This window comes from Rhinolophus ferrumequinum, chromosome 5 (assembly GCF_004115265.2).
Source record: "Rhinolophus ferrumequinum isolate MPI-CBG mRhiFer1 chromosome 5, mRhiFer1_v1.p, whole genome shotgun sequence".
NCBI classification, from domain to species: domain Eukaryota; kingdom Metazoa; phylum Chordata; class Mammalia; order Chiroptera; family Rhinolophidae; genus Rhinolophus; species Rhinolophus ferrumequinum.
This window is the reverse complement of record NC_046288.1, coordinates 87525715-87549373: the sequence shown is the minus strand read 5'-3', so window position 1 is coordinate 87549373 and position 23659 is coordinate 87525715. Positions and strand designations below refer to the sequence as shown.

The window sequence follows — 23659 nt, the reverse complement described above, 5'->3', positions numbered from 1 at the left end:
GCCATCAGCTGTGACCAGTGAGCCATTAGCCACTGACATAACTGCTGTGGCTGGGTTGGGGGGTTGATTGGTTGGCGGATTGCGCATCCTGTGGCTCCTGCTTCCTGTATCTTCAACCCAGCTGCCATCTAGAATATAGTGGTAGGACTCCCCTATCTATGGCTCCATTGGGGTTCCTTTTCGGCCTTGCCATAACCTGCGTTCTTGGGAGGGGAGCTGAGTCCCTACATGACATTCAGCCTCCCAGGGCAAACAAAGCAAAGGGGGATGGCTGATTCCTACCCCCCACCCCCACTCCCCCACCCCCCACCCACACCCCCCACACCCCCGCCGGTCCTTAGCTAGGACACAAAACTTTCCCCAACCGCACCTGCCTCCCAGCACCCTCTCAGGCCCTATTGGCTGGAACGGGTCAAATGCGGGCCGCACCCCCAGCCAATCCGAGCAAAGAGGAAGTGGAGGCCCAATACCACTTCCCCCAGGCGGGGTTCACCCCAGGGAATGGCCCCCTTTCTCTGAGCCCACTGCGCGGGAGACGAGGACAGTTTACATTTTATTAGTGTTGCCGTTATTCAGTGTAGGAGGAAGAAATGGCTGCTGGGGAAAATGCCAACGATGTTTGCAACAGGAGGCACAGTCCAGGTATATAATGGGCTGTGTCTGCGAATGTGGAAGTCATCGAGACTGACGGGCAGGGTGTGGCGGCATCAGCCGCGAGCCGGACAAACCCCTTCACGGAGGAGCGCGGCGTCGGGAGGAGGCCGACCACCGAGATGGGTGCTGTCCGGTGCAAACTTCCGTGCTCTGGGCCGGGCAGCCTGGCCCTTCCGTGTGATGATCCTGCCTCTCTGTCCTTACCCCAGGCCACCTGCAGCCTGCCCACCCTGCTCTCCATCTCTTTTCCTGAGGTCCAGTCCCCAGAACCGGCCATCAGATGGGAAAAACAGTGGCAGCAAAGCGAGCTGCTGCATAATCAGCATCCGGGTGCCTGTCGATCACCTTGGAAACCCCGGGAAGGACGCGCCCCACGTGACCGACAGCCCGCCCCCTGCCTGCTCGCGGATCCCCACCCCAGGTACTCCCAGGTACCTGGGAAATGAAGGCTCTGCGTTGGAGGGGAGGGAGCCAGCCAGGCGGCGAGCCGGGCGAGGCTGGGTGTGGGCCGCGGCCCCCGGGAGGGGCTGGGGAAGGGCTGAGGGAGGGGTCCGGGCGGTGGCGTCAGGTAGGCCGGCTGCAGGGAGAGCTACCTGGTGATTGGCCGGGGGCACGAGGTGACGTCACGAGGAGGCGTTGTCACACCAGTGCAAGTAGAAAAGCCGGCACAGCCGAGGGTGCCTGGAGTTGGGCAGTGGTTCCCGCTATGTCTCTTTAGGCAGGTGCTGCGCTCCCGCGCGAGGCTCGCAGCTCTTCCCCTGGTCCTGCCGGGGCCCCTCACCCACACCCTGCGCTCCACCTCCGCGCCTCTCTGCGGTCCCTCCAGGCCTCGCACGCACCGGCGCCGCCTGGAACCGTGCCCCGCGGCCGGGCTGGCGGGGCTGCTCGTCCAGGCGCCCCTACTGGGGCAGGGGCAGTGGAGCGCAGCAGTCCGAGCGCACCGGATCCTCAGCCAACCCAGGCGGGCCCTGCCCAGGCTTCCAGCATCGAAACCCAGCTCCGCCCAGGTGGGCAGGGACCCGGGACACCCCGCTGATAGTGAGACCCCCGACTCAGGTGCCCTGTCTCTAAGTCCACACTCAGCCGCCAGGGAGAGGGCAGCCGCCAGCTCCCACTCGGACACCGTCAGCCGTGGACTGCCGCCTGACCCCAAATTCTAGGTGTCCCCCTTGGACTGCCTGCTCGCCCCAACCTCCAGGACCCCACCCACGGGCACAGCGGGTGTCCAGCCCCAAAGGGGCCTTGAACGCTACCCTAGTCATTGTCTCTCTGTGGCTGTGGGGTTAGGTGGCTGGAAGAGGCTACTATGTACCTGATAGAGGATAAACACCTCCTACCACGCCTCATTCATTCACCCCACTACCAAGGTGTCCTCTGGGAAGGCGCAGGAGGTGAGGAGAGCGGCCACATACCCCTCCATCACCTCCTGGCAGCCTTCGTCCCTGCCATGTCCTAGCAGCCCTCCCACCCTATGATTCAGTTTCTCTGACAGACAGGTGAAAGGACAGGAAACGACAGAAAGAATAGCCTGAACCCAAAAGAGGGGGCATCTTGACACAGACTGGAAAAATGTGAGGCCACGGGCCCAGGTGGAAATCCCCCTTCCAGCTCAGGGGCCTGTCGGGCTGGCTGTGAGGGGGACGTCGCTGTCCCTGTCAGAAGCGGGCTGCAGAATACCAGTGGTGGGTGGCCTGGTTCCTAGGCCTGGGTGGATGCTTGGAGCCGTGCAGGGCGCAGGCCCCTGAGAAGTCACTGTGGGCCCTTGGCCAGGGATCAACTTCAGCCTGAGGTCCTGGTGGCATGTCAGGGAAAGCTGTTTTCTTCGGCGGAGTTCTCTTATTCAGAGGGAGGAGATGCCATGCCTTAGAACAAGACCAAGCTTCTCTAGACACAGCACAAGATGAAGGGGCACTGAAAGCATGTGCCGGAGGAGACCCAGGCCCTGTGGGACCGGTCCTGTGCTCTGGGGCGCCAGGCCAAGACCGTGCAGGAACAGGCCCCAGGTGGTGCAGCCACACTGGAGAGCTGTGGGCTGCTGGGAGCTTTTGCCTTCGAGGCAGCATTCCCAGAATAGTCGGCATGATGTCCCCACGCACGCCCACCCCAGGAGGGCAGACGGGGGAACTGGGGTGGAAAGTGGCTCATCTTGGGGGAAAAGTGGTGTGAACCTTGTGATAGGATATACTACGAAAGGTCAGACAATTAAGTTCGTGAACTTTCCACTGTGCACTTACATGGTGGAAAGTTCACGAACTTAATTGTCCGACCTCGTATGAGTTTGATAATTGTTTGGAATTCAAAAGAAGTGTCCCCACGAGAGTGTGCTGTACAGCACAGGTGGCAGTCACTACACCCTGCCACGTGGTCCTCACACTCTCTAGCTGGCTGGGTCTTCAGCCAGTGTGTAATGTGACCCTCGGAGCCGTGAGCAGTACTGTGAAGTGGGCAGGGGTCTCCACGGCTCTGAGAGTGTCCACGAGACACAGCTGACATGGTACCACCTGCTCACCCCACCGACTGATGCTTCTCATGCGTTGATCCCTCAAATCCTCTCATCTCAAAGCAGGCGCAGAGGTGGGTGCCATTCTGACAGGAAGGAGATCAGAGGCCGAGTGTCCACACATGGGGACTGACCATTTCTGGTCTGAGAGCTCAGCCAGTTTGTGGCAAAATGGGTTTGGACCCCACAGTTTTGGCACCAAACTCCAGCCACGGCAGCTGGGCTTCTCAGCTGCAGGTTGCAGTGCGCTGCAGGCCTCCGATGAGCACACATGAGCGTGCCACTGTGAGGGTGCCACCAGGGTGGAGAGGCTGGCATCTGGGACATTCTCTGTTCCTGAAGGACGTGGTGTGGGTGAGGGTGGTAGGTGGGAGCTGCCGGGCGGTGAGCGCACCCCGGGTGGGCAGAAGTGTGGGAATCGCTGTGGCTGCTCCACTGGGGGAGACCCCAGCCGGTGGGAGTGAGTTTGTCTGGGGGACTGCAGGGTGTCCCTGGATGGCAGAGGGGGTGGCTACTTCTGAGAGGCAGACCCACATTCAGTGATGAATTTGACGCTGGGGGGCAGGGAGGGAGGACCCCAAGGTTCCAGTCTCGCTTCTCCTGGGCAATGTCCCTCTCAGCTCCCGGCCACACCTCTCAGGGCAGCATCTCGTGTGGCCGGCCAGGTGTGCCAGCCGCCGCCGCAGGCCAGGATGGGCATTTGGGGAAGCAGGCTGGCGGGGCAGGGTGGGGGGGAAGGGCCCTGCACTGAGGCCCCCCCACACACACTGGCTAAGGAGGTTCTGAGTGCTCCTTCAAAACGCAGTGAACACAGGGAGGGCCTGTGACCGGCAGGTGAAGCGCCTCCCACCTTTTGTGATGGATGGGAGCCACTGAACTACTCTCGGTGTCCTCTGTTTAAGCTGCATTTCCCCACTTGTCACCACCTCTGCCCCACGGTCCTACAGCCATGTGATCATTTAGGGGACCTCTTGGCTTGCTTGTGACTCTAAACCCGTAGCTGGCTGCTGGAGGAGCCTCAGGGGCAGGGTGGCCCCCATGCAGTGGCCTTGTATCCCCGCTTCTCTGGGCAGTGCCTGGAGCCTCAGTCGCTCTCACTAGCCCTCCACCCCAAGCAAAGTTGCGGGACCCTGGGACCCTGGCCAAGTTTGCTGGGTCAGACCTGGGCTGCCTTGGCTCCGTCCTCCCCATCTCCCTGGGTCCCTCTGCCGGTTCTGTTGGGGTCAGACAACCCACCTGTAACTGCTGTTGTGAGTAGTACACTCACTTGTCAGCCTCTCCCCAGGACTAGACACACCTGTTTATGAAGACGTCTCTCATTACGATCACTTACACATTGAAACAGTGGTGACCAATGTATCACTAACTGGCAATTCCACATGTTTTCCTTGGTAGAGCAAGATGCACATTTCTATGATGCCCAAGAGCTAAGAACTCCGCCTCCACCAGCCAATAACTGACAAATGACATTCTTGGCATCTGTGGCGATGGAGGGAATGACACACCAAATAATAAAAGAGACCACAAAGCATACATTTTTTAAAAATACTTTTTGAACACAAGATCCATGTTTAGTACCTATGTTTTCTTTCTTTTTTTGGGGTTGGGAGGGGAACGGGATTTTTATTGGGGAACAGTATGTATTTCCAGGACTTTTCCAAGTCAAGTTGTTGTCTGTCCTTTCAGTCTTAGTTGTGGAGGGCGCAGCTCAGCTCCAGGTCCAGTTGCCGTTGTTAGTTGCAGGGGACGCAGGCAACTGGCAACCTTGTGGTTGAGAGGACGCGCTCCAACCAACTGAGCCATCCTGGAGCTCAGTGGTAGCTCAGCTCAAGGTGCTGTGTTCAATCTCAGTTGCAGTGGGCCGAGCCCACCATCCCTTGCGGGAGTCCCTCCAGCGGGCAACCTTGTGGTTGGGAGCCCGCACTCCAACCAACAGAGCCATCGGGCCACCTGGGAGCTGAGCGACAGCTCATTGACTTCATTCTAGTTGTGGAGGGCACAGCTCGCTGGCCCATGTGGGAATCAAACTGGCAGTCCCATTGCCCAGAGCTCGCGCTCTAACCAACTGGGCCACCCGTCCGCCCCAGCACACATTTTTATTAAAGAATAATTTTGTGATAACCAAGTACACCATGTGTAAGATTGAATTACTTGCTGAGCAAATCTGGCATTTTGTGATAAACTGCAAAATTAGGCTTCTATAGCAGCTGAGAAGAACAGTGCTGCCAACAGTGCTGGCTTCAGGAGACAGCCACCAAAGCAGCAAAGAGGGTGGCGGCGGCCAGGACCTGGGACTGCACCGAGTCCCGCCTCCTTCGTGGCATCTCCTTGTGCAAGACGCGGTCTTCACACACACCTCTGCAGCTCGCGCCTAATCTCGTGGTTTTTATTATTCCTATCATGGGGAATTGTTATACAACAAATTAAATCCTCACTTTAACTTCTTGAAGATAATAGTATTATGGGTTAACTACCTTTTTCTGTAGATTCTCTGGAATTGGAAATATTTTAATATAGAATATCAGTATTTGTGGACCAAGTGTAAGATGTTTATTCATTGTTTAACCAATGCCAAATGTCAGCCGTGGACCCTGGGCGCCACCTGTTTCATCCGAGGGCGTGGGTGAAAGAAGCCCAGGTCCCCAAACCAATACCTTGTACACCTACCATCCTGCCTTCTCTTGGACTCCAGGCTGCTCCACGGCCCTCACTTCAGCCCTGCCTTTCTGTGGACTCTTTCCAGAAGTAATGTCTCAACATGCTCCAGTCTCTCTTTGGTCCCAAGTCCTCCAGCTGCCACCATGGTTAGTCTTTCTCCTCTATGCCCAAACTTCATGGAAGCTGTGTCACTTACCCTCTGCTGTGGGATGCGTGTCCCTGGCCAGCTCTGTGTCACTCTGTACTTAGTCCTCACTGCCCGGCCTGGCCTCCTGGGCTCCAGCCAAATGCCCACTCTCAGAACTGTTGTTAGCTACCCTGCAGTGACAATCACACTGTGATATAATGCATCAAACCAATACCTTGTACATCTTAAATTCACGGCGCTGTATCCAAACAGTTCTTGGTCCGTTCCGGGAACCTGGGGAGAAGGCTTGATGTCTGTCTGAATGCTTACAGTGCAGGTTTCTGTTGGGGAAAGTGTGTTCAAATAATTTCAGGATCTATTTTATCCGCCGTTTAGAATGCAAAGCACCTTATTTGTAAATTTCTGAAATTTGAAAAGGAGACAACCTGGGTTAAAATAGTTTCCCAAAGCTGCATGTGCTCATTTGGAGCTCAGTTTTTCTGCTTGAAATGAAGAACAACTTCCTAAAACTCCCAGGCAGGAGCACTACTGTTCTGATGACCTGTGATTAGACGAACTGATCAGTCTTAGTTGGTAACGTCCTGTCTTTTCCTTGGTAAGGGTTTAAAAAGTTCTAGAATAGCTGCCTTTTTCTAGTCTCCCACCAACACATGTGTTCCAGATGTCTCCTGAGAGGCACATATCACACACGGGACTCCACCTTCACCCTTTTCGCCATCGCATACTTCCAAACCGGCATGGACACGCCCACCTGTTCCCCAACAGGAAGAAGGCTGCAATGACCTTGATGAATTCACGTGTTGACTGATCAGGTACACGGCGCTCGGTTTATCCAGGAGAGGAAGCTTCTCACCCTTGTTGGTTCTTGTCATCGCCGAGATTTTGCTAGGACGCTGCATGGATAGGGGCTGGTTGGAGGTGGGGGTCAGAGGGTCCCGGTGGCTCCCACTCGGGACAGCGGCTTCCCTTGTGTCACCTTAGGTATTTTTTTCAACCCTCAGTATTTTTGTTTGTTTCAGAAATAAGCATGAAATGTGAAAACTAAGAGATGGCTTAATATGGAAGTATTCTCCCAATTAATGAAACTTAATTTCATTTCCATTTTAAAAAGAAAATGAAAGGACTATATTTGAAAGGGTAAGAATGTAAAATGGTTGAAACGAAACTGGAGTTTGGTGTTGGACGCCAGAGCCATATGCCCCCGTTATACTTTGGGAGCTTTTCTTCCTGTAAGTTAGTTTTAAGTACCCACTGCCCCCTTTCCTCTTCCAATAGAAAACCTGGGGTTCCAGGATTCCAGCAGCTGTTACTCATTCCATTGGGGCCCAATGGAATGTAGTCAGGTGGCCTGCAACATTTTGGCCACGTTACCATGACGCTACCACGAAGTACCACGAGGCGTCACTACCAGAAGGGACCACAATCACGAGGGCTCACTGCCTCCAAGGGTCACTGCTTGGAGGGATCATTGCCACGAAAGGTTAGAGACTGCAAGGGTGGCCCCCATAGCCGCTCCCCTCGCGGGTCCCAGTCCCCGGCGGGTCTGCAGCTGGCCGAGTTCGTCCCTTATCCCACCCCAACCCCAAGAGTTCTGGGCAGCCGGGGTACGCGAGCACCGCAGCTGGACAGGCCGGAGAACCCGGGGCTCCAGGCGGTCCTTCCCTACTCCGAGTTCAAGGAGGGAACCGCCCTACCGGTCTTCCCGCTGATTGGCTGGAGAAGAGGAAGGCCGGCGCTGATTGGTTGGGCTGGACGCGGACACGGTTGGTGCAGACTTATCGCTCCGCCCCACCCAGCTACGTCACTACCCGGCGTGCCGCGCGGCCCTTCCCCTCCGCCCGCTAATGTTTTGGCGGATTCAAGATGGCGGTGCAGGAGTCGGCTGCTCAGCTGTCCATGACCCTGAAGGTGCAGGAGTACCCGACCCTCAAGGTGGGCCTGCGGGCGGGGCGACCGCGCCTGCGGGTGCCGGCGGGCCGCGGGGAGGAGGGGCGTGGCCTGGGGCCCGGGGGGGCCTGGGGGCCTGGCTCCTGGGGCCTGGGGGGGTCTGGAGGGTCTGCGGGGTGTGCAAGGTTGGGCTCCCCGGGGGCGGCGGGGTCTGTGGGTGTGGGGGTCTACGGGGCAGGGTCGTCGGGGCCCGGCTCCCGGGGTCTGGGGGGTCGGTGGGCCGGCTCCCGGGGTCTGGGGGCCTGCGGTGTGGGGTCTGCGAGGCCGGGTCTGCGAGGTCTGGGGGGGCGGGCTCCCCGGGGGCGGCGGGGTCTGTGGGGTCTGCGGCCTGCGGGTCTGCCGGGCGGGCTCCCCCGGGCCAGCCCGGCGGGCGTGGCATCTGGCCGTTGCTGCCCCTGGCCGGCCTGGGAGGACTTCGTGGCAGGGCGGGGAGCGGTCGGCCTGGCGTCCCGCTTCGCCCTCGGGCCGCACTGTGGCGTCTTCGTCTGAAACGGCGTGAAGTGACAGTCCTGGCGATAGGCAGGCCGGTGACTTTGGGGCCGAGGTCGAGGCCGGGGTTCCCGGGGGATGGGGTCGCAGGCACCCAGCCACGGTGCCCGACGTGCCTGGCGTGGGTGTCCCGCTGCCCTCGGAAGCTTAATCTCAGGCGGTGCTGGTGTGTTGGCCCCGGTCCCTAGGCGGGGAAGTGCCGAGGAGAGCCCTGACGACTTAATGGGAGCCCATTTTGCTGGTCGTCACCAAACCTGAAATACAGCCCTTGCCACTTGCTTGCCGGTTGGGTGACCTTGGATGGTCACTTACCAAGTCAAATTCCATCAGGATGAAGTTGGTGTTCCTGGTGCTTGTTTAGCAGAGCATTTGAGGGTGACTGACTGGAATGAAGCACCTGGGAGTAAATTCCTTAAAAGGTCAAGGTCACAAGTTGTTCAGGAGAGCTGTGGTGATTGGTGATTCTGGATTCTTTTCTTGGGTGGCCCGGTACTTTTTCTCTCCTCCGGAAGGGCCCCAGTGATCCCGTCCACCTCCGTGGTGACTTGTGGTGGTGGGTGCTGGCGTTTGAACCCCCCCAACACACGCCCACCACTTCCTGGGAGCCCTCAGGCAGGGTCCTTACATCCTCTGAGACATTTACTCCTGTCAAACGTAGGCAGTGCACCAAAGCACGGCAGTCACCTGAGTGTGAAGTGGGGGGCTGCATGTTAGAAGCTCCAGGACGAGTCAGACGCCGGTGGTGGGCGTGTCCCAGGGAAGCGGAAGCCAGGTGTCTGCTCCTCCCTAACCTGTGCTCGAGCAGCACTCTCCCTGGCCACCTCATTTGATGAAGGAAGGGACCTGGTGTACAGGCGCCTGTTTGCGGGACCCCTAAAAGATGTAGGTGGTCGGTGCTTCCATGCTCAGCCCCGCAGACACCCTGTGCTCAGAGGCCCCCAAATACACATCCCTGGGGCTGAGGTTGACCCTCCTTCCTGCCCCCTCCCCCAGAAGAAGAGGCCTGAGTGAGGGAGCTGCTAACTGTTGGCCTTTTGTCTCACTCAGTCCACCGTCAGGGTTGTCACTTGAACTGATACAAGGTTCAAAGGTCAGAACTGTGGTAGATGGCCATTTTTGGTCCTGCTGGAGACTGTGGGAACCATCGGACAGGAAAGGATTTCTCTTTGGAATCCTGCTGTTTGATAATCGTGAGTGTAGTCTGAGTGCCAGAGCTATTGAATAGTGTTTGATTAAAGTAGTCACAAAGCTAGAGAAATGTGTCATTTCAAGTTAGCCGGCCGGATTTTAAAAGTTTTCCTTCTTTTCTAGGGTGATTTTAAAAGCAGAGTTTTTGTGATCGGAGAAGCTCCCTCCACCATTTGCCCTCCCAGATAGTTTAGGTCCCATATAATGATTCCAATGTCCTGTTGGCATGTGTCACTGCTGAGTTAACATTTTTTCCTGGAAGTTTTCAGGATAATTCCTAGTGGATGAGGAGGAGGTTTCACTGGGAAACCAGGGCCCTTGGCTTAGAAGTGTGTGCTGATGCAGAAATCAGCAGAACACAGGCCGGCTGATGGCGCAGAGCTGTGCTGTGCGGTCTGGAGCAGGGCGGGGTGCACTGTAGTCAGGGCAGAGGGAGTGCGGCCGGAGCGCCGGTGCTTCAGCCCAAGGGCATGTCGTCCTGTGGGGGCCTGGCCCACGTCCCCACCGCCCTCTTGCAAGTCCTCAGACAGTCGGGGGTCCTCACTGTTTGGAGGATCGGCAGCTGGGGTAGGCTCCTCAGCCTCGGTCGGTGGGGCCCCTGGGTACCTAGCAGCACTTCTGCCCCATGCCCCTCCTCGCTGGCACCTTATCTACAGTGGGTGGCCTGGCACAGGCCTCTGTGGGCGTGTGGGCCGGATGTCCTTTGTCCTGAGGGCCATTCTCACCTAGCCTTTACCCACCAGGTGCCAATAACCTGCCCCCAAAATGTGCCCAGACATTCCCTGGGCGCAAATCACCCCCATGAGGATCGCTGGACGGGATCAGGCTTTACGGAACTTCTTAGGTTCTCATCAGGGGTGGTTCTCGGGCACGCACCCTCGTGTTCTGGCCCTGACTGTGTCTTTACCCCAAGTGCTGTCAGGTGTCAGTTGTGCCCCTCGGGTCTCCATGGAGGGACAGGGGAGAAACTTGGATGCCTGGCCCACCATCTTGAACTGGAAGCCAGTTTTAATTTTGTTTTTCATGATTTTTTCTGATTACAAAAGTAGTTTGTTTCTTCTCCAAATTGTTCCACTAAGCGTCCCATTAATATTCTGGTGTGTTTCTGTTTTTTCCCTTCAGACAGGAGAAGTAAAGTAGTATTTTAGAGACCTTCTGTATCACCACCCTCAGGTGGGAGAAGGGCCTGGCTCTGGGCCCTGGCTCCTCCTTGAGTCTCACCTGGGCCCACTCTGTCCCTGCCTGGAGCCTCGTCTCAGCGCCTCAGCCAGAAGGTCCCCACTGGGGGGGGGGTCTCCAGCTCAGTCTCCGCCTACAGCTGTCATCTCCTCCTCACAGGTGACAGGCTGGGGGATGTGGAGCATTGCTTGTAACTGGGTCTGTAGGTGAAGCCTCCTGTGTTTTTGAATTCTCTACTGGAATGTTTGCATTTTCTGCTTTTAATTTGATGACGGTCTTGTTGACCAAGTACTGCCCTGCGTGTTCAAAGCCTGGGTTTCTGTTTGTCCTAGAAAGTGTGGGTGACAGTTATGTGCCTAAAATTGTAATTTTCAGGGCAGTTTTCCACACTTGGCCTTGGCTGGATTGGGTGTTCATGTGTTCTCAAGTTAGAGACACTGGTGGGCATGAAAATTAGACCTCCAGACAGCAGGCGCTGGGGTTTGGTCCTGGTTTTGCTGCGTCATAGAGGTGGCCGTAGGCTAGGTCTCCTCTTAGGCCAAGTTGTCGGTATAGCCTGGCCAGTCCCTCCCTCCACAGGTGGCCGGGTTACATTAGACACTGGTGCTCTCTGGCCACGGGCACCAGTCATCAGGCCTCGGAGCACTGTCTGCTCCTGCCTGACTGAGACACACGTGGCCTGTCCTCCCAGAATGCCACCAGCCAAAGCACAGTTGAAATGCCGCCTTCTGAGAGCCATACTTGCCACACGCGTCCTCCCAGCCCTTCACGCTTGGCTTTCACACCAGCTGTCGGCTGAGACTCGTTGGGGGGTGTGTCCCCTGTGGAGCCGTCTGCCCTGCTCATGCCTGGGTCTTCCCCAGCTCCCACCAGCTGAGGGAGGAGTCCCGGCTCGCTGCAGGCTGCTGATGTTTTGCAAGTATTACTCTAAAACAAACCTCAAGTCAGAAAGGAAAGGGCCTTCTAATGCCCAGTTCTCTGATGGATGGGCTAAGCGAGAGGCCGTACCAACCCCAGCCCTGGGCAAGTGGTAGCAGCTGGCAGGGGACCCCTGGCTCAGGGTCTGTGATGGCCGTGATAGCTGAATGCGTCACGTCTGCTCTCTTGGAATCTCGTCACAAACCCAGAGGCGGTCCTGTCAGTGTCTTTGTGTCACACTGCCCGGCAGCGAGGCTCAGAGGGTGCAGAGCCAGGCCTGAGGCCTCTTGAAGAGCCTCTGAGCGCCGGGCACTGCTGGGGCGCAAGCACGGCGTGAAGAAAAGGACGAGCTCCCTGACCTGGTGCCACGGTGGCTGGTGGGAGGGAGGTGTCCGTGAGTGGACATGAGCATTTCAGACCCTTTACCCACTGGGGTGGGGTTGCGACGGTGGGAGGGCTGTGTGCGGTGGCTCCAGTGGGTGGCCCTGGGAGGCGCATTTAGGGAGCAGCTTCGTGGGCCGTGTGCAAGGCTGGGCACGCACGCCCACTGGGGTGATGAGGCTGAGGACCTCCTGAAGCCACACACAGGTTATGACTGCAGGGCATCTGTGCGCCTGGGCCCACAACGGCCACCACGGCCACCACACCTGCAGGCCAGGAAGTCAGCAGCCCCAGGGAAAAGCGCCGGCCGGCCCTGTGCAGCCCGTGAACTGCACAGCACGACCAGCCGCCATTCCCCGTGGGGCTCTGTTCGGGTGGGTGTTCGTCTGACCTGGACGTGACAGCACCGTCTATTTTCAGGTGTACTGTGTTGCAGTCTTTATACAGGCGGACTCTGATTTTGAAAACTTTAATTGTCTACTGTTTCAATGGCTACAAAGTAGTAGTTAATAACTAAATACTTCTAAATAGTTTAATACCTGAACTGTTGAGCCAAATGTGCCTCAGTGGAGAAAAACACCCTGTGCACACTGACCGCTGGTTCCTTCCTGGCTGCAAACACCTGTGCTCCCAGCTGGCACTTTGGTGCCTCACGCCCTTTCCCCTCACAAGGCTACGACCCCGCCTGTGCCCTGCTCCCTGCTGCTGTGGGTGAGCTGCCCCGCCCACCGTCAGCCTATACGTGGAGCCCATCCCCTCTTGCCTGCAGCTCCAGCACTTGGTGCTCTCTCGCCTCAGTTTCCCCCTTTTACTGGGTCAGTGTGCAGATGGCTCTGATTGCCCCCTCCTAAAGCAAACCCTCTCTGGCCCCATGTCCTCCTCCCTTCTCCCCTCCTGGTGTCTCTGAGTCGGACTTTTGCTCCTAACACGGCACCAAGATGTGTCTGTCGAGGTCTCTGTCAGCTTGATGTTGCTAAGGGGCCAGACCCCGGCAATCGCCCCTCACGTGGCCTCCAGGACCCCATTCTCCTGGTCCTCTGTCCTCACTGCTCGGCGTTCTCTAGTCTGGGGATCTTGCAGTCTCTGGGCCACCCGCTGAGTCTAGACGTCTCTGATTATGTCTGCACACCCCTACCTCCAGCCAGGCCTCTCCCCAAGTCCCCCGTTAGCTAGCCCACCTTCGAGTGCCTGGGAGGTGCGTGGAAGCCAGCGTGTGCAAACTGAGCGGTGCCTGGCCTCGGCCTGCTGCCCCAGACCCACTGCTCAGCGGCCAGCCAGCCTATCTCAGGTGAGAAAGCGTCCTCCTGCCACTTGTTCAGGGTTTGTCCATACTCCAGAGGTGTTCTTGACTCCTTTGTTTCCCAGATCTTTCTACAATCACCTCTTGGTCCATGATGGCTGCTGGGGCTCCAGGCATCACATCCATGAGCAGTGGAAAGGATGGGAAGGGGGAAGGTGCCAGCTCCCTTCATGGTGCCTCCCAGAAGTGTTAATCCAAAATTTATGCTTAAGCTCAGAGGCCAGAGCTTGGGGTTGGCCATTTCTATCTTCAAAGGGACCTTAAAAAGCAGCCCGGTGGTGGGCTTGTTGCTGCCTGGCCCTGAAGGATTGGGTGGGGCTCCTGCTGTGCTCTCTGCCTTCCCCTTCATTTTACTCTTCACTCAGTCGCCGTCTGGGAGACCAGCCTCCGTCTGTCTTCTGTCTGCGTTTTTCTCAGACACCCCCACGAGGATGTGCTCCTCTGGGAAAGGGCTGTGCTTGGCCGTGGCTGTGCCCCCCGCACCTGTGAGTGTCGGGCCGCAGCAAGCACGGCAGACGGCTGCCGGCTAAGCGAGTCTCCCCTGTCTGCTTGAGAGTTCCGGAAACGCTTGTCTCTCGCCTGGTCCAGGTGCTGCGTTCCAGCATGCCATCCAGGCACAGCCCTCGGTGTGGCAGCCTTCTGCGGGACCCTTTCACCCCGCCTCCGGCCTGTGTGCCCTTGCAGTCGCAGGGGCGAAAAACATTTCCCTTCTTCCCTTCTAGGTTTTTGGCTGGCCTAGTAGTTAAATTAACAATAAACAGGTTAACTGGAGAAAAACCGATTTAATTTTGTACAAATGGGAGCCCATAAATATAGACTCAAGTGACCAAAGCAGGCAGCCTTTATACCTTTTAGACAACAGTAAACTAATGAAGAATTGACGAGACAAAGAAGTGTGGGTTTGGGGTAGTAAATTAGTGACAAGAAACAAGGTTTGTTTATACAGACTTCTCCGCCCTGGATTCCCCGTCTCAGGTGAGAAAATGTCTCACCTCCCAGTGCAGCAGGGGCACCTTTCACACGGACACTGATTTCCTGGTTTCAGAGGACAGAGGGGGCCAGAGGGCCCTCCCTGTACTGCGGTTTCTTAAGTGATTTCAATTCAAAATACTCGGGATGCCAGAGTGGCCCATTTTGGGGCGGCCCTTCTGCTCCCCTGGCAGTGCTGCCCCAGCTCCCGCCCTCTCCTGTGAGAACTGGTTGGCAGAATTCCAGCCCTGCCCACGCTCATGGCCTCGCGCTTGTGACCGGGAGGGCTCGTCTGCGCCCTGTCTCTCTGTTCATGTGTGTGACTGCCCTGTCCGTGATTTGGAGGTGACACAGGCCATTCCCTTCTACTTCACGGCAAATGGGAGCCGGCCGCCGCCTGCTGTCCTGAGTGGCTTCTCCGCTGGGTTTGCCCCGTTGCTCCCTGGCAGTGCTCTGGCCAGGGCCTCCAGGTGCCCTGCAAAGCCCCTGACGGTGTCTGGGATCCTGTCGCCACCTCTCACACCTGCCTGCCCCTCCTCGAACATGGTCCCGTTTGGTTCCCAGAGTGCCCCCGTCAGCAGGTTCCTCCCGAGCTCGCAGCCACTGCTCATTCTCTCTCTGACCCCTCCTGACTATGACCTTTCTCTGTCTAAGTGGCTTTGTGTGGTCTCATGTGCTGTGAGCACCCCCATACGTACTGATGCCCTCCCCAACGCCAGAACCCGGATCCAGGAGCGTGTCAGACACCCTCATGCGATCCCAGTCAGGGGTTGCAGCTCTTTCCGGTCCTCCCCCGCCACCACCGCACTCCCACCTGCCCCTTTCGTCCCAGTTGGCTCAGGCTAAAACCCTGGAGTCCAGCCTTGCCCTCTGTTTCTCACAGCTCACGTCCCCCATCAGCACATGCTCCTCACTCGAGCTTCAGAATCAATACAGATCCGACTGCGTCTTACCTGCTCCCTGCTGCCCCCAGGCCCGAAACACCTACCCCCCTGTCTGGGCTGGTGAAGAAGCCTCCTAACTCGTCCCCTGCTCCTGTCCCTGCCCTGCCCGTGCCCACCAGCTCACTGGACGGCTCCTCCATCCTGGGAGCTTTCTGGTCTTCCTTGGGGTAAAGACCAGAGTAGTTAGAGTGGCCCCCCACACACTTCCTGACCTGGCGTCCTGCGCCCCCTCCAGCACTCCCCTTATCTCCATGCCCTTGGGCACTTAGCCACAGCGGCTTCCCTGCTGCTACAAGACATGCCCAGCATGGTGGGGCCTCAGAGCCTTTGCACTTTTTGTTTGGCCCAGAATCCTTCCCTGCAGATATCCACATGGCTTGTTCCCCCACCTGCGCTGGTCTTTGCTCAGGTGTCGGCCTTCTCAGTGCGCTCACCTCATTTAACCTGGAAACCCCACCATCCCCCTCTTCTGGCCTGTCTTTCTCCTCAGCTGTCACTTCCACCTGATATGTTGTATTCTGCCTCTTTGTCACTAACCACTGGGATTATAAGTTCTGGAGGGCAGACAAGAAATAATTCTTCAATTAACACATGAACTATTAAATATTACTTTATCAATTCTGTCCAAACAGTAAGAACTGAAGCAGAAGTACATGTAGCTATTAGAATGGATGGGACATAATATATTTATGTACCCAGGAAACACAAGCCAACTAACTGGAAAGTGATTACAATTAATAAGAACAGTAAACATGGTAACTGGACAAATGATAAAGTCACAAAAATCAGTCACTTTTGTGTATACCAGCAACAACCAGCTAAAGCACGTCATGGCAAAATACCCATTCACAGTAACCTAACAAAACAGAAATAAAATAGCAGCGTTAGCCCTCCCAGGGCGGGTGGACACTGGAGGAGACGTGGTTTCTCAGTGAAGGCCTGAAGGGAGGCTGGCATCAGCAGGGGCTGGCGTGTTTCTGTCTGAAAATCCCAGTGACAACTCTAACGATACCAGAAGGTGCTGCTTTTTATAGCAAGGGAAGCAGCAATGATACCAGAAGATACTTTTTCTCATTTATAACGAGAGAAGCAGTGGGGAGGGCTGGACCCTGCTTGACACTAGAGTCCGGTGTGAAACTGCTGCAGTAATAACCTTCTTGCCAAACTGCTGGCTCCATTTATGTATTTTACCTGAAAAGTGAGGAAGTGAGTTGTGCTGGCGTGATGTATCCGAATGGACACTGGTGCCCACTTGCGGGTTGTCGTGCTTGGTCAGTGAGCCATGTCCACCACGGGAGGCGTGGCCCGGCTCCCCACCACACGGGCGCAGTGGGGGGCGGCTGCCTTTCCTGCACATCCCAGGAGCGGGGCCAGGAGCTGCAAAGCGTCTGGTTTTCTCAGGTGGACCAGGGGGCATGATAGGATTTCTCAGGTAACCGGCAGTTTGCAGATGAGACGATCGTGCGAGCCCCGAGGAGGGCGGGGTGGTGCGGACACCTCCCCCCACTTGAGCTTCGTCAGCCACTTTGTGAAGTCAAAGGCTCTGTCATCGCATCCTCCCAGAAGTTGGCCAGAACTGTGCCATTTTTCAAGAGGCCTGTTTAAAATGGGGGTTTGAACCACCCCTGCCCTTGGTGAGCCTTCTGAGAGGGGTGTGCGGTGCTTGGGGAAGTTGGCTCAGGATAGCATGACACCACCGTGCTTGTGAGACTGTCCCGTGCCACACACCAGAACACGAGACAGGACTCTCCAGGACGTAGAGGATGCGTACTGCCATTCACGGCTCCAGCCAACACATTAGCAGATGTCAGTGGCTTTGTGATAAGTATTTAGAAACCTCTTCTGAGGTTTCTTAATTGTGAAAGATAAAAAGACTCATGCCATTGGGGAAATACTTCCTTCCCTGTTGCTGGTAAAATGGCTGAAAACATTGTGATGACAAATAAAATGCATTTCTTTGTTAGCAAATACTGTGAGAAAAACCCACAGCAAACATTGGAGAAGGGCTGGAGGCACAAATGCTAAAGCAAATGACACCGTGTGGGAGGATTGCTGGGGCGCTGGAGGAAGGGACAGATGTTCCGTACAAGTCTCAGTCTGTGGTGTTTGCCAGATTCTGTTTCAGTTAGGAAAACAGGAAGAATTACTTCTTGTGAGTCACTGAAGGGGAAAGATGTGCTGGAGGAAATAGATATCAGCTAGCTAAATGGAGAAATCCTGTGATCTTAAAAGATGTAACGCAACAAATACCAAGGGAAGTGAGATTGATGCCTATGAATTTAAGTCTTTGGGATAGCCAGATAAGATAGAACTGGAATTTTAAAGCAAACTATAAATTTTTAAAACCACCAAATATGAACCATGAAGAGCTGTTTCAAATTGATGAGAAAGATCCAAGACCTCTCTTCCTTATGGAGTGTTGGACAAGGGGCACAATAGAAAATGTGTAGAAGGAAAAATGTGTTGAATTGAATCATATAAAGTTGTTATTTTTGTACATTAAAAAAACAATGACTGAATAGGTCTATAACATTTAAAGAGATTTGAAAAAATTTGCGTAAAGAAAAGCCCAAGACCAGATAGATGGCTTCACTGGTGAATGTTAAATGTTTGAAGAAGAATTAACACTGATACTTGACAAACTCTTCCAAAAAATAGAAGAGGAAGGAACATTTCTCAACTCCTTTTATGAGGTCAGTGTCACCCTGATACCAAAGCCATTCAAGATACTGCAGGAAAAGTACAGACCTGTATTCCATACGAAGGAGTATAGGTGCTGAAATCCTCAGCAAAATGCTAGAAAGCCATCCGACTACGTAGGAAAAGGAGTGTGTGCTGTGAGTGAGCGGGACGAGCACAGGAACGCAAGGCTGGTTCAGCGTGCAAGCACCAGTGTAACACCGTGTTGGTGGAAAGGACAAAGACTTCATCCGCAGGAGACACAGGAAAAAGCATGTGGCAAAATTCAACACCATTTCATGATAAAAATACTCAACACACCAGGAATAGTGGAGAACTTCCTCAACCTGGTAAAGGAAACGCACAGTTAACACATGCTTAGTGGTGACAGACTGAAAACTTCCCCCTAAGATTAGCAAAAGGACCAGGGTGTCCACTCTCACCACTGTTATTTAGCATTGTCCTGGAGGGTTCTAATCAGGGCAGTTAGGCAAGAAAAAGAAATGAGGCTTTCAGATCGAAACGGAAGAAGTAGAACTATTTGCAGATGAAATGCTGTTGTGTGTGGAAAATCCTAAGGAATGGACACACACACAAACCTATTACAACAACAGACTAGTTCAGCAAGATTGCAGCATACGAGATCAGTATATAAATAAGATGTATCTCTATACCTTAGAAATGAACAAGGAATCCAAGAAAACAATTTTATTTATAATAGCACCAAAAATAACAATCCTTAGGAATATGACTGTTAAGATAACAGTACTTCCCAAATTGGTCTATAGATTCAAACAGTCTGTGTGTAAATCGCTTGCTCTTTTGCAGAAATTGACAAGCCAACCCTAAAATTCATGTGGGAATGCGAGGGACAGAATGACCAAAACAGTGGTCTGAGTACAACCAAGTACCAGGGACTGGGCGGCTTAGAAAGAACACGTGTTTCTCACAGTTCTGGAGGCTGGAAGTCCAGGATCAGGCTGCAGCACGGTCGTGTTCTGCTGAGGTTCCTCTTCTGGGTCACAGGCTGCCTGTCTCTGTCCTCACGTGGTAGAAGGAGTGAGGGAGCTCGGGCCCCCCCGTGACGGGCACTGGCCCGTCCATGACTTCATCACCTCCCGCAGGTGCCCCCTCCACATCCCCCCGCGGTGAGGTCAGTGTTCCAGCCGCACTGTGAGGGGTACGTTCGGGCCATTGCACCATGGAGCAGCAGCTCCCACGTCCCCCTTCTCCCAGCCCCTCGCACCCACCATTCTACCCCCCGTCTCTCTGAATTTGACGACTCGGGGGCCCTCACAGAAGTGGGGTGGTACGGTGTGTGTCCTTATGTCTGGCTCACTTGGCAGAATCCTCCAGGCTCACCATGATGCGTCCGTCCTATGGCAGGATGGCCTTTTTCAGACCAACTAACGTTCCACTGTGTGTGCAGACCACACACAGTGGTCTTTTATCCTGTCCACCGATGGACACTCGGCAGCTCCCCCGTTTTCGCTGCTGGAATGCCGCTGCTGTGAACACAGGTGTGTGACGCCTCTGAGACTCGGCTTCCAATTCTTCGGGGCTCCAGTGGGCATCGCGGCGTGAACCGCCACCGGTGCACTTCTACAGGGATGGTTTTCAATAAATATCCAGTCGGCCCTTTGCAATCCCTGGTTTCTCATCCATGAGTTCAACCCACCGCCAGTTGGAAACTATTTCACTCCGAGGTTGGCAGACTTAAGTAAATGTGGATTTTCCACTGCGCGTTTGCAAGGGTCAACTCCGTGTATACCTGGAAGTGGGATTGCTGGGTCATGTTGGCTTCTGAGGAAGCTCCGGACTGTTCCCCACAGCTGCCGCAGCGCTTTGCGTCCCGCCTACAGGTGTACGAGTTCCGTTTCCCCGCGGCCCACAGCACGTGCCTGCCTTTTGAAAGGGGCGTCCTTCTGGATGTGAAGGGGTGCCTCGCTGTGGTTTTTCTGCCTGATGCTTCCCTCACAATTAGTGATGCTGAGCAGCTTTCCGTTTGCATGTTTGCATAGGAAATATAGAAACGTCTATTCAAGTCCTGTGCCCATTGTTCATTCAGATTATTGGGGGATTTTGAGAAGCTCTTTATTATATGTTCTGGATATTAACCCCCCTGTCAGTATGTGGTTTGCATATATTTTCTCCCGTTCCGAGTTTGCCTTTTCACTCTTGTTTCCTTTGCTTCACAGAAGTTTTAAGTTTGATGTGGTCCCATTTCTCTACTTTTGATTTTGTTGCCTGCGCTTTTAGGAATATATTATTTTCCCTTTTTTGGAATTCTTCCAAAGTCTATTAAATTTCTAGTCATGTTATCCATTTTATTTAGGCAGTGTTGTTTTTCCTTTTAGGCTCACTGCATCTTTTTCTTGGCCTGACTATGTATCTTTCATTGGTTCTCTCTTTGCTGCATGTCTTGTAACTCCCGTCATCTTACCGTGTGGGTTTGAGTTTTTGTTTGGCTGAGGACTGTCCCTCCCTGAGTAACTTTCCTCGCCGAAAGAGTCTCTCTGGGTGTGAAACTCAGTGCCCTTCGCACCTGAGAGGGTCTTAATTTTGCCCTTGTCTCAGAATAGTAGTTTTGGCTTGGTTTGGAATCTTCGGCATTTCTGAAAGTCCATTCCTTTCACTTGGTAAAAGTCGTTTAGGGAGAGCTAGTGAAGGAGCTGTGAGTGACCCGACAGGAGGAGAGGCAAGGAGCCGGCAGATGGGGGCGTGGGCCCTGCCGAGCGTTGTGGCCGGGCACAGGACCCTGAGAGGCCGAGGACGCTATGGGCAGGGCGGCGGTCATTTGGGGTGAGTCAAGTGAGGTGTAGAGGCTGGCACAGGTCCAGGGGACGCTGAGGTGCCAGGGCGTGTCTGAGCTGTAAAGAGCGCTGACGGTGCTGGACATTCGAAGGCGTGCCAGCGGAGGTCTGTCTGCATGTGGATCTGGGCGCTCACACCCACTGGCGATGCTGTGCCTGGTCTTGTTACCTGCACCCCACAAGGGCACCAGGTCCTGAGTTGGTTTCTTTCGTCAAAGATGAAAAAGTGCGATTTGACTACAACCTCACAATATGAAATTGTTGGGACTGGATACGGGATGGACTGAAGAAGTCCATCACCTGCTTCCTTTTGGATAAAGCTAAAGACGGATATCCCTGTCTCTGGAGCTGGCCTTGACGTCTGTCCGCGTTCCGTCAGCTCTGCAGTCTGGGGACAGTGTGTGTCTTTGCGTGTCCCCTCATGCAGGAACATGAGTGGCCTCCAGTCACACAGTCCTTGTGTGGGTCTCAGTCAGGTGTTAGAGATGAAGAACCCTAAGACTTCTGCCTCCGAAAGTGGGCACGCAGAGGCGGGCGGGACTGCAGGGGGGGGGCACTCGTGCCTGGTGGCCTGGGTCTCAGCACTCTTGTCTCGTCCAGGTGCCCTACGAAACACTGAACAAGCGCTTTCGAGCTGCTCAGAAGAACATTGACCGCGAGACGAGCCACGTCACCATGGTGGTGGCCGAGCTGGAGAAGACCCTGAGCAGCTGCCCTGCTGTGGACTCGGTGGTCAGCCTGCTGGATGGCGTGGTGGAGAAGCTTAGCGTCCTCAAGAGGAAGGTTGGTGCTGCTTCTGGGTCTCCGGGTCCTGAAAAGGGGGGCGTCTTCTCTGGGAGCTGTGACACGACCGGGGCCAGGCGGGGCCTGAGGTAGAGAGACTGGCTGTCATAGCAAGGGGGCAGGAGCGCTCTGCCAGCCAGGCCTCCGTGCCACCTGCGCTCTGCAGCCCCAGGCCGGCTTCCAGCGCTGTGTTCCTTTCCCCGTGTGGCCGGGCTGTCCTAGCTCCAAAGTGTCCCAGGCCCAGATCAGGGAGGCCAGGATGGGTAACAGACTGATTTATTATTTTTTAGAATTCCACCTCAAAACAGCACTTAGGGGTATAGCCAGTTAGCTCAGTTGGTTAGAGCACGGTGCTCTTAACAGCAAGGTTGCCGGTTCGATCCCCACATGGGCCACTGTGTGCTGCGCCCTCCACAACTAGATTGAAACAATTACTTGGCTTGGAGCTGATGGTCCTGGAAAAAACACATTTAAAATATATAAAAAGTTTAAAAATACAAACAAAAAACACAAGCACTTAGGGTTTCTTGTTTCTGGAATGGTAGATGGGACTTTTGGACTTGTATGCCCCCTGAGAACAACCCAACAGTGTGATGAGAGATTTTAAAGTATCTATTGAAAGTATCAAGAGTTTTCTGAGAAGAAAGGGATCCCCAGAGGTGGAGGGTAGAGGGGGCAGCGTGGGGAGGAGCTGCTGCTGCTTCCTTGGGGGAGACCCTCCTGGGGCTTGATGATGGACCCTGCACCAGTACCCTTGCGTAATTGGTGCCCCTAAGTAGACACCTCTGACAGCACTGCAGCCTTGCACCTGGTGGAAGTGGTCCCTGGCAGATGGTGCCTCCAGGTGCCAGGCAGAATAAATGCATTCAGTCATGTGCATCCGATTATTCGAGCACAGTAACCAGCACAGTCGGAGGTAAGCAGGTATACAAGACACTATGACTGAGACGCAGCAGAGACAATAGAAAGGGGGTGTGCACAGACTTCAGGTACAGAAGTGATCTGATACCATAGTTAATTTGTGTTTAAAGTGTAAGAGCTTAAAAATATCTACAGAGGAACGGAACAGATAAAAAGTGATCCAGGGTGGCCGGTTAGCTCAGTTGGTTAGAGCATGGTGCTGATAACACCAAGGTTGCCAGTTTGATCCCCGCATGGGCCACTGTGAGCTGCGCCCTCCTTAAAAAAAAAAAAAAAAAAAGTGATTCAGAGTTTACAAAAGGCAAACTTCGAGAATGAGAAAGTCAAATGTTTGTTTATCACATACATTTTAACCCTTCAGCATCAGATAGAGCTAAAATGAGAGTTTGTGAGCTGGAAGGTAGGCCTGAAGAATTATCTAGAATGCAGCCCCGAGATACAAAGGTAAAATATACAGAGTAAGACTAAGACTGTAAAGGCTGAGAGCAGAGCGGAGACTGCCGAGCTTGCCAGAGTCCAGAAGGGGAGGGAGCAGAGACGGTCCCAGGAGAAGGAAACAGTGGTTTTCAGAGCTGACGAGCTCACCAGTTCAGACCCTAGACAGGATAAACAAAAACAAACTCATAACATGTTCTTGTGAAATGAGGAGACAGATCTTAAAAGCAACTGGAGGAGAAAGAACCACTTGTAAAGAGCAGCAGGCCTCCTGGCACCTGACTTCTGGGCAGTGGTTGAAGGCAAAATAGTGGGGTGTGCGGGAGCAGGCCAGGGCCGATCAGGATCTGGGCCTGTGCTGGCCAGTGCCGTGCACTGACGGGAAGTTGAGGTTCAGGTCCCCGGAGGCGCTGGCCACACCTCAGGTGGCGCATAGAGGCCGCTGTGCCGGGTGGCGCCGGTGTAGGTCATTGCTGTCTGTCTAGCTGTGTGAATTCTGTCACTGTCACGATCGATGGCTTCATTAACCCAGAAGCTATAACAGACTGAGAGCTCCGTGCCAGGCAGTGAGGCTGCAGTGGCCAGGCCAGGGGGATGGGTGGCTGGGGGCCGGCGGCCCTGCCGTGCCCTGAGCCACACGTGCTGTGTGCATGTCAGGCGGTGGAGTCCGTGCAGGCGGAGGACGAGAGCGCCCAGCTGTGCAAGCGCCGGATCGAGCACCTGAAGGAGCACAGCAGTGACCAGCCTGCGGCC

General features: G+C 54.9%; 2 protein-coding genes across 9 annotated transcripts in view; both read left to right on the top strand.

Annotated features, from left to right (window-relative positions):
- The first annotated feature begins 464 nt into the window (after nt 1-464).
- On the top strand, nt 465-6953 carry LOC117021980 (uncharacterized). 8 transcript variants are annotated; one of them, XM_033105443.1, is made up of 4 exons: nt 465-642; nt 864-1075; nt 5847-5958; nt 6622-6953. In XM_033105443.1, the coding sequence occupies exons 1-4, from the start codon at nt 607-609 to the stop codon at nt 6766-6768; spliced, it is 507 nt and encodes a 168-aa protein (XP_032961334.1). In that variant the 5' UTR covers nt 465-606; the 3' UTR covers nt 6769-6953. The 8 variants fall into 8 exon arrangements, 6 of the variants coding, with proteins under 6 accessions (XP_032961334.1, XP_032961333.1, XP_032961331.1 ...); XM_033105442.1 differs by lacking the exons at nt 5847-5958; nt 6622-6953 and adding exons at nt 1373-1661; nt 4550-4781; XR_004422969.1 differs by lacking the exon at nt 6622-6953 and having other exon boundaries at nt 909-1075; nt 5847-6193.
- A 669-nt stretch (nt 6954-7622) lies between these two features.
- The window catches only part of MAEA (macrophage erythroblast attacher, E3 ubiquitin ligase), a 29138-nt gene continuing 13101 nt past the window's right edge, over nt 7623-23659 (top strand). Inside the window, 3 exon segments of the mRNA XM_033105437.1 lie at nt 7623-7892; nt 21368-21550; nt 23564-23659. Coding sequence (XP_032961328.1) covers nt 7824-7892; nt 21368-21550; nt 23564-23659 — 348 coding nt within the window. The 5' untranslated portion in view covers nt 7623-7823.

Coding starts and splice junctions, on each gene's coding strand:
- LOC117021980 (XM_033105438.1), top strand. CDS start 607: ATGCCAACGATGTTTGCAACAGGAGGCACAGTCCAG. Junction 643..863: donor CAACAGGAGGCACAGTCCAG/GTATATAATGGG, acceptor TCCTTACCCCAG/GCCACCTGCAGCCTGCCCAC. Junction 1,076..1,372: donor CTCGCGGATCCCCACCCCAG/GTACTCCCAGGT, acceptor ATGTCTCTTTAG/GCAGGTGCTGCGCTCCCGCG.